This window comes from Lutra lutra, chromosome 4 (assembly GCF_902655055.1).
Source record: "Lutra lutra chromosome 4, mLutLut1.2, whole genome shotgun sequence".
In the NCBI taxonomy this organism is placed as follows: domain Eukaryota; kingdom Metazoa; phylum Chordata; class Mammalia; order Carnivora; family Mustelidae; genus Lutra; species Lutra lutra.
Genome location: NC_062281.1, coordinates 197,567,580 through 197,577,054, shown reverse-complemented (window position 1 = coordinate 197,577,054; position 9,475 = coordinate 197,567,580). Strand labels below are relative to the sequence as shown.

The 9,475-nt window shown below is 58.8% G+C and overlaps 1 protein-coding gene across 1 annotated transcript; it reads right to left on the bottom strand.

Annotated features, from left to right (window-relative positions):
- Nucleotides 1-4,745: 4,745 nt before the first annotated feature.
- HES4 (hes family bHLH transcription factor 4) lies at nucleotides 4,746-8,972 on the bottom strand. Its single transcript, XM_047728161.1, has 4 exons — nucleotides 8,374-8,972; nucleotides 8,198-8,293; nucleotides 8,004-8,091; nucleotides 4,746-7,894 (listed from the first exon to the last, which is right to left on the bottom strand). The coding sequence occupies exons 1-4, from the start codon at nucleotides 8,479-8,481 to the stop codon at nucleotides 7,509-7,511; spliced, it is 678 nt and encodes a 225-aa protein (XP_047584117.1). The 5' UTR covers nucleotides 8,482-8,972; the 3' UTR covers nucleotides 4,746-7,508.
- Nucleotides 8,973-9,475: the final 503 nt, after the last annotated feature.

Here is a 9,475-nt window from a genome sequence, read left to right as displayed (position 1 = left end):
TATTTCGTTTCCTTGCCTAATTGGCCTAGCTAGAACTCGCTACAGTGCTGGATAGAAGTGTCACGGGCAGACACCATTGTTTTAACCCTGTATGGTAGCAATTTGATTATGTGACTCCTTGATGTAGTTTTCTTCAAACTTCTTATGCTTGAGTTGCATTGAGCTTCTCAGATCCCTGGGCTTATAGTTTGCATCAAGATTGGAAAAATTCCAGTCATTATTTCTTTCAGTGTTTTCTAACTCGTGCCCCTCCTTCTGGGACTCCAATTACACACGCTACCCCACTTCAGGTTGTCCCACACCTACCTAATGCTCTCTTCTTGTCTTTCCTTCCTTTCCAGTTTTAAAATCTATTTCAATTTGAATGGTTTTTATTGTTATGTTTGCAGTATTTTAGCTCCTTGAACACATGAAGTGTGACTTTCACAACCGTTTTAATGTCCTTGTCTACTAATCCTATTACCTGTGACATTTCTAGGGTTCCTTTGATTGATTTTTCTCCTATTATGAGTCATATTTTCCTGCTTCTTTGTATTCCTGGTCATTTTTTGCTGGCCGCCAGACAACATGAATTTTAACGTGTCAGGTGCTGGATGTTTCTGTTTCCTATAAATACTTTTGGGCCTCGTTCTGGGGCACAGTTGAGTTACTTGGACGCAATTTGGTCCTTTGGGGATCTGCTCATAAACTTGGTCGGGCAACACCAGCACTCACTGTGAGGCTAATTATCCCTCACCGCTGGGATAAGGTCCCACTGAACACTCTACCATGTGCCCTCTGAATTATGGGCTTTTCCAGTCTGGCTGGAGGTGACCCTGGGTGAACTGATAGGATTTTTCTCTCTAATCTTTTCAGGTGGTTCTTTTCCTGGCCTCGAGGAGTTTCTCCCAGCTTGTTCTAATCAACCTTGAGGGAGACCCTCTACAACGCTCCGTAGTTCTCTCTCTGGCATCTCTTTTCTTGCTGACCCTAGCTGCCCTGGCTCCCCACCCCCACCCACAGAAGTCTGCTCAGCTGTCTGGCTTCCCACTGCCAGCAGTCAAGGCCTGAACACCGGCTTCTAGCAGCCTTGGAGCAACGAGGGCTCCGGTCATTGGTTTCCCGCTTCTCAGGGACCACTGTCTTTCAGGTCTGCTATTTCGTATATTTTGTTCAGTTGTTTAGTTGTTTTAGGCAGGAGGGTAAATCTGGTCCTTGCTACTTCTCTGTGGTAGAAGCAACTCACTATGCAGATTATTTTATTTAACTCCTTCAACCACAGAGCACTGGAGATAAGTAGTATTACAAATCCTATTCTACATTTAAGATTTTGTGACTTGCCCAAGGTCATAAAACTGAGTGACAGCAGAAATAAAATTCAATCCCAGTCTGTGCTAGAAGCCTTCCCTGAACCACTCCTGTGCTGACAAGACCTCGAGGGAGAGCAAACACAGGAGCTCCGCGCGGAGACTCTGGTGCAGGGACACATCTGCGGCCTTCCCAAACTCAGAGCGGACTGAAGGAAGTTCAGAGACGTTCACGAGAAGCGAGAAGGCCTGAGTCTGTCTGTCTTGGTGGGAAAGGCTCTGGCTGTCTCTGAGGGGTTCTCTATCTGTGCCAACTCAATCTCTATCTCTGACCACGGGACTGTGTGTCTCCCGCTCTGCAGGTTTGTCCTCTTCGATTACGGTCCCAGGTGGAGCTGGTTTCCAGGTGGGACAATTCTGGGAAGCCCAGAGGCAGGTGCTGCTCTGGGAGCAGCTGGTAACTGCTTCCCTCCCCATTCCCTTCTCTAAACTTCCACCAGCGCCACATGGCAAGCCCGAGGGGACTGCGTGCCCCAGACTCCAGAGGATGGTGGCCACCAAACCCACAGCCTGGTCTCACACGCACTCACAGTCGCAGCCACGGGCCCTGTTATGGCCGCCAGCTCTAAGTGCTTCCTGGGGCCTGGAACATTCCAGCACTACCTCATTCACTCCACACAACCCTCCCAAGTTCCAGGCTGGGGTGGCCTAGACATTCCCCAGCATTCGTGTAGTTCTCCCCACCCAGGAAGGAGCTGCCTTGCTGCATTTGGGTGAGAGGTCAAATTGAGGCTGAGGCTCACGGGACGGGGGTGGGGGTCATCTGAGGAAGCCCACTGACCCTCAGACTCCATCCTCCCAGCTGTCTGTGCCTTTATGCCAGGGACAGTCCCTGCATGTCCGTCTGGGGAGGCTTTTGCCACCGTGACTTCTGGAAAGTCAACAACAGTGTCCTGCCGCCAACCTCCTGGGTAAAAAGCAGCTCTGGTGTCCTTTGGGGTCAGAATAACAAAATCCCACAGACTGGGTGGCTTACCCACACCGGAAACATACTCCTCGCAGTTCTGGAGGCTGGAAGTCCGAGATCAGGGTGCCAACAGGGACTGATTTAGGTGAGGGCCCCTCCAGCTTGTGGACCGTCACCCTCTCCCTGTCTTGACATGCCTGTGTCTCTAAGGACACCAATCCCATCCCATCATGGAGGGCACTACCCTTGGGACCTGATCACCCCAAAAGGCCCCGTGTCCTAAAGCCATCACCTTGGGGGTAGGTTTCAACATATGCATGGGGCGGGGGGTCTGTCCAGCTAGAGCACCTGCTCTCTGCTCAGGAAAACTTGGACCAAACATTGCTAGCTCTAAGTGAGCAAACTGGTCAGCTCAGATTCTGGGCGGTGACCCTTCCCTCTTAGTTTTGCAAACCAAATCCCTAGGGACACATTCGTGGAGCTCTTTCTCTTTTCCTGAAGCTGACCAGAAGAGAAAGAAGTGGCTTGCTCATACCAGCGGATGACGGCCGGTTCCATGCACCATGTCATTCACAGCCAGTCTCTAAACATAGGGAAAGGAGCTCGGCTATGGCTTACAGAACACTTTCCTGACCCTGGGCTGGAAGGAGAGCTGAGGTCCGTGGCCCTGCAGGGTGTGGGGCCTCGAAGAACAATGAGAGGGGCGGTCAGGAGCCCAGTCAGCCCCCAGGCCTCTGGGTATGAGTGTTTGCTGCAGCCGGGGTCTGCTCCCAAGCTGGGAGGTGAGACAGTGCCGCCTCCCCACCCCCAGGGCCTCTGACCTCTCCCTCACTGTGCTGAACAGGGCAAGGGGTGCTGGGAACACCCTAAGTGAGGGGAGGGGTAGAGCTGGGAAGCCCTCCTCTCCACCAGCCTCTGGTTAGGCCAAACAGGTGCAGGAAGGTTTCCCTCCCTGCACCCACTATGTGGGCAAGGAAGTGGGGGTGGGATGTTCCTGCTGGCTCGGATGCGCACACCCTGCTTACAGTGAGGTTAGGGGTTGGTGAGGGCCAAGCACAGGGCCTCTGCCTTCCAACACGGACCTTCTAGTCGCTGCTGAGCTCCCTTCTCCCCACACAGACGTGGGGAGGAGCTCCCTTCTCCCCACACAGACGTGGGACTCCCCACTCACCGTGGAGGCCCAGGAGGGAGGCCTGAAGCTACCGGTGGGCGTTGGGGTCAGGTGCAGTACATGGAGGAGACACTTGAAGCAGCAGCAGATGGGTACTTTTGGTCACCATGGTTACCAGGCTGCAGACAGGGTCGATGCTCCCCACCGAGGACAGGGCAGTGTGGCCCGGGGAGTCTGACAGGGTCAGCTGAGGCCAGGCCCACCCAGAGTGGGGTACCACAGCTCTCAGCAGAAGGCATCTCTCACCTGTCCTTGTTGCAAACCCGGAGCCTGTGACTCCCCAATCCCGGGCTCTGACCAGGGTGCCCCATCGGTTCCTGACCCAAAAACGACCCCCAGCCCTGCCTGGAGTCCCAGGGGTGGGGGAACCTGGACTGTGGCTGGTCAGCACCACGGCAAGGACCTGGGCCTGTCTCTGCTCCCATCCGTGGGGGCTAGGGAACTGCTTCCAGGTCAAAGTCAGACCAAACCACTCTCTGCTTATGACGACAGCTGCAGGGACTATTTCTGGGGCTCCTCCCACCACGAGTCCCGTCCTCATCCCCACCCCACCCCACCTCTTCCACAATCCCACGGCCAGGAAGGCAGATGGGGGTGACTGCTGGGTTAGGGTACATTAGTTGTTTATTGCTATTGTTACTTAAGTTTTACAACTCACACTGTTACTTTACAACTTACTGTTATTTATTGCGGCATAACAAATTAACCTAGAGTTTAGCAGCTTCAAATGACAAATGTTGATTATCTCACAGTTTCTGAGAGAGAAACCCAGGAGCGGCTCAGCTGGGTGGCTCTGGTTCAGGACCTCTCCTGAAGCTGCTGTCAAGATGGTGGCAGTGCTGGGACCTCATCCGAAGGCTCAAGGACTTGGAGAACCTGCTTCTAAACTCACTCTCCCTCAGGTCCACACTCTTCGGGCCTCTCCAGAGTACAGGACAGCTGGCTTCCCCCAAAGTCATGATGCAACAGAGACACAGCAAGATGTACTTTATTTATTTGACAGAGAGCAAGAGAGCACAAGCCAGGGTAACAGTAGACAGTAGAGGGAGAAGCAGATGCGGGACTCGGTCCCAGGGTCCTGGGATCATGAGCTGAGTGGAAAGCAGACACTTAATGTCTGGCTCAGCTGGTTTAGTGGTTAAGCATCTGACTTCAGCTCAGTTCATTATCTCAGGGTCCTGGGATGGAGCAACCCTCCCAGCCTCCCCCGCGAGCCCCGAGTCAGGAGGCTGCTTGTCCCTCTGCCCCTCCTTCCATGCACACGTGCTCTCAAATAAAATAAAATCTTAAAAAAAAAAAAAAAAAGAATAACACCCTCTCAGCCAGAAAAAAGCATGGAATTTGCCATTTGTAACAACATTGACAGACCTAGAAGATGTTACGCTAAGTTAAACAATTCAGACAGAAAAAGACAAATACCACATGTTTTCACTTATATGTAGAATCTATAAAACAAGACAAATGAACAAACAAAAAGTATGCTCAGGGAGCCTGGCTGACTCAGCTGGTGGAGCACAGGACTCTGTCTCGGGGCTGTGAGTTCAGGCCCCATCCATGCTGGGTGTACAGATGACTTAAAAATAACCTCCTAAAGAAAAAATACTCCTAGATACAGAGAACAAACCGGTGTTTCTCAGAGGGAAGGTGGGTGGGGGATGGGAGAAACGGCGGAGGGGACTAGGAGTACAGCTGCAGGGGTGTGATGAATACCCACAGAGAGGAGAAGAGAGGAGACCGACGGAAGAGGGATGCGAGCACCGATGCTACAGGAATGCTGCTGCCAGACGGTGGCTGCTCTGACGGCAGTGAGCACCACTTACAACGCTGTGACAACTGAACAATTCAGCAACCGTCCACTCGCTCTGCCGGGCACGTGAAGTTAATAGAACACTGTGTGTCAGCCGCACTTCAGAAACCCTTCCCAACCCTCCTGACTCTGTCATTCAGTTCATCAGGTCAGTAGGAATCAAACTGTTCCAAGCAGGTGCTGGGGACAAAGTGAGGCACACAGACATGGTGTTAGCCTCTGGGGCCCACGGAGCCTGGTGTGGCTGCCTCCAGTGGGAAAGTGGGGAGGGGATTCCAGCAGCGAGGCTGAGTTCAAAGGGACAGAGGGCAGGAGGGCTTGCCAGTCGGAGGGACGGCGTGTGGTCCCCACAGAGCCTGAGAGGTCCTCGGTGGGCCCTCACTCCCAAGCTCCCTTTGGCAAACCCTGGAGAAGACAGTACCAGAAACAGGAAGAGGGATGTAGCACGGCAGTGGGGGTGGGAAAGACAGGAAGTGAGGCCGGGAGGGAAGAGGCGGGCGAGGGTCCACTCTGGAGTTATCCCTGCCCTCTCTTGGGAGGAGGGAGAGGTGACGGCCCAAGTCCAGGTCATTTCCCCAGTGGTCCTTCTTCCTTTGGCCACACAGGTAGGGAGGTCCCTCTTTTTCCTACAGGATGTGTGGGCCCCAGCTTTGTACAGACCCTAATCACCCTTACCCACCCCCGAGGCTTCGGATCCCAAAGCGCTCCCCGCACCCCTTCAGCTTCTGCCCTGAGGCCCTGAGCAGCTCCCCTTCCTCAACCAGGTCGAGCTTCCAGCTTCAGCAACAGACCCAGTGCTAGTCTCTGGCCAAGAGAGCTTCCCAGGTGTGACCAACTCTTCCTCCCCACAGTCCTGCCGATGTCCCAAATCTGAAGAAAGAGGGACTACTCTGCAGCTCCCCCAGGACCAGGATCACTGACTGTGTACATGTCCAAGGGCACAGCACCTGGCCCATGTAGCCGCCACCATCTAGGACACAGATCCAGACCCTTGACTCAGGGCGATGGGCGAGGAAACCAGAGGGCAGGGGTGACTGGCTTGGTGGGGATTTGGAGGTCCCTGCAGGGTAAGCGTAGCTGACGGCAGGAGAGCCCAGGTGAATCCCGCCGGTGATACAGCCACAGAAGCCACTAGAGGAAAAGCAAGCTAATCTCTAGCAGTGACTCACCCTCCTTCTCCTTGAGGGGCCCTGGCCAGGCAAGCAGCCGGCCACCATCTGATGAACTCGGCTGCAGCTGGGAAGTGAGTCTTGGCTCCGCATCTAATGGGCTCAGGATGAGACATTCCAGTCTCCACTGGTCCCAGATCACCCCCTCGTTGCAACTGCAGCACAGCCCCCAGCAACAGCTCAGGGAAACCTGGGATCACAGGACAGGGACTCCAGGGCTGATGGCCAATGCTGCCTGCCATTACTGCCAGGGACTGTAGGGCAGCCCCTGGGAGGGGGCTCAGAACAGAGGCAGAGGCAGGGGTAGGCCCACCCTCCAGTTTTCTCACTGGGGGAGACCTCCCCTCCCAGGGCACACAGCAGGACTGGACTCTGGTGGGACAGTTCCCCTCCACCGGATCCTGGCACTAAGTGCTCTTGGTCAGTCTTGCCCCAGTTCCCTGTCCTCAGGACTCAGGCACCCTCTCCTGCTGGCTCTCCTCTCCTGAACGGACGAGGCCTGGAGCAGGCTCAGTCCCGGAAGCTTCATGTTGAACCCTGAGAACAAGGAGGAAGCGGACCAGCCAGAGCAGAAACTTCCGGACATGGTCACCTCTTGCCACCGCTCAGCTGCCCAGGACAAGGGGGTGTCAATGTCTCCACCTTTCGAGGTCCACAGGAGTGGGAGTGGGCTGAAGTACCTTAAAAAACAGACAAGAACCCTTGCCCGGTGGTGCGGCCGGGCTGCTTTCCAGAACTGGGACGGGCTGTGGGAAATGTGCCGCCTGTCACTCCCCTGAGCCGCTTCTCACGTCCCCACACTTCCACGAGGGCCCATATGGCTCGGCCAAGCCCGGGGGGCTAGAGGAAGGGCCGATGCGGGGCACAGAGCCCCTGGAAGGGCCACCCGCAGTCCCGCCGCAGAAGCCAGCACAAAGCAACCAGCAGCCCCCCCCCCCCCCCCCCCCCGAACTAAGGGACTGCAGGAAGGAAGGAAACTGCAGACTAGAGTCTCCGCAAAGACAAAACAGATGAGAACTGTCTGGACGCGGCCTCTGGAAACAAACCCCTGGCTCACTCCGAGGCCCCAGAACCGGGCGCGGCCTCCGCAGCAGTGAGGGTCCAGGCCTCACCGCAGCCACGGCCTCCAGGGCGCGCCCCGGTTCTGCAGCCCCGCCCTGGGGGCGTTGCGGGGCGCCCCAGTCAGGCCTGGCGGGAGCCGCAGCGCGAAGGCGGATCCAGGACGCAGCAAGGGGAAGGGGCGGTCGAACGCCGGGAGCGGCGGGCAACCCGCGAAGACCTCGGGCGCCCGGGCCTCCGCAGCGGGGGGCGGTGGAGCCGGGCGGCGCGAGGGCCCCAGCTGGCCCAGGCAGGCCGCCAGGTGGCCGAGCAGGCGAGAACGCACGTCGGTCGGGACGCCGTCGCAGCCGGCCAAGAAGCGGTTCACCTCCGCGAGACACTCATTGAAGCCGGCGCGGTACTTGCCCAGGACGGCGGGGTCAGCGCTGAGAGCGGCTGCGGGGGCGGCAGGGGACAGGCGGTCGGTTCCCGCCGCGGAGGTCCCGCGCGCCTCCGCGTCACCCCCCGCCCCGCCCCGCCCCCGCCGCTGCTGCCCGCGCCTCACCTGCCGCCTGCACCCGCCGCAGGCTCCGCAGGTGCCGCACGGTCATCTCCAGGATGTCTGCTTTCTCCAGCTTCGAATGGCGGGAGCTCTGGCGGTACGGCAGGCGTGGGAGGCTCGCACCCCAGGAGTGCGCCGAGACTTCCGAGCTCCGCACCTCCTCCCACCCCCGACCTCACCTCCCGACCCCGACCTACATCCTTCCTGAAGGCGTCCAGGATGAGGCTCTTGAGCTGCGCGAGGCTTTCATTGATGCGCGCGCGGCGCCGCTTCTCCATGACCGGCTTGGAGGACTGTGGGTCGGGCTGTGGCTGAGTCCCGCGTCCGTCCGCCCCACCCACGCCCCCCAGCCCACGCCCCGCCAGGTCCCCACCTTCCGGTGCTCCGCCGCGCTTCGGGGCTCATTCGGGGTTCTGTGGGCGCCGGCCGGCGCTCCTGCCAGCGGCGAGGCTCTGGGCTTCCCTGGGGTGTCTGCGGGCATGGTGCGCCCCGGCGCCTCCGGAGCCAGGCGGAGTGCGCCGCCGGGGCGAGCGCGCGGCGAGCCCAGCTCTCCCCGATGGGGCCCCAGGCTGCAGGCCCGCGCGCCGAGCTGCCAGCCGCTCGGCTATTTAAGGCGGCGCGGCCGCGGGCTGTGTGAACCCGGCTCCGCTTTCGTTCCCACACTCTGGCCAGCCAATGAGAGGCTGCGCTCGCCGGGCCCCGCGCGGGGCCGCCCACCCCCGGCCGCCGCACCCGCCGAACGTCAGTCAGGCCCCCGCGCCCGGCCGGCCCGCCCCGCCCGCGACAAAGGCTCGCGGAGCGCTCTGCCCGCGCCCGCCTCTAGCCGCGCCGCTCGGAGCGGGAAAGCCGCGGGGGCCCCTCCTCTGCGGCTGCGTCCCGAGCTGTGCGCCGGGACCCGGCCTCTCCCGGCTGCCCGGGGCGGCGAGTCTCCGGCGCTGGGCGCGGGGCTCCCATTCAGGCCCAGAGGGGCCGGGGATGACGCCCAGAGTCCGCGGCGCGCGGCGCGGGAAATCCGAAAGTAGAGTCACGAGGGGGAAATGGGTCAGGCGCCCGGGAGGAGGAGGCGAGCCTCGGCACACGCGCCTCTTCCGTTTTGCTCCGCCGTTCCGGGTCCCCGTCCGGGGTCGAGGGTCTCTGCACAACCTCTGTCCTGCCGCGTGCTCGGCCTCCCAGGACCCGCCCCTCCGCCCCACACCTACTCCAGGCCTGCGCCACAGTGAACGTGGAACACCAGCCTCTCGGCCGAAAGAGGTCAGCTGGCTGGAGCCTGGCGGCAGGCAGGGCAGCGTCACGGGACAATTAAATTATGGCATAGAACGAAGAGAGTGATACTGCACGACAGGGAGAGTGACGTCACCAATCAGGCAGAAAGGTGTAACGCAACAGAATGGAGGGATGTCACTGGCCAGGCTGGCACTGTCACCAGATAATCAAAGGTGACATCTCAGCGTCAAGGTTGGTGATGATACAAGCCA

Coding starts and splice junctions, on each gene's coding strand:
- HES4 (XM_047728161.1), bottom strand. CDS start 8,481: ATGCCCGCAGACACCCCAGGGAAGCCCAGAGCCTCGCCGCTGGCAGGA. Junction 8,092..8,197: donor TGGACGCCTTCAGGAAGGAT/GTAGGTCGGGGT, acceptor CCGTACCGCCAG/AGCTCCCGCCATTCGAAGCT. Junction 7,895..8,003: donor GCGGCGGGTGCAGGCGGCAG/GTGAGGCGCGGG, acceptor CCGCCCCCGCAG/CCGCTCTCAGCGCTGACCCC.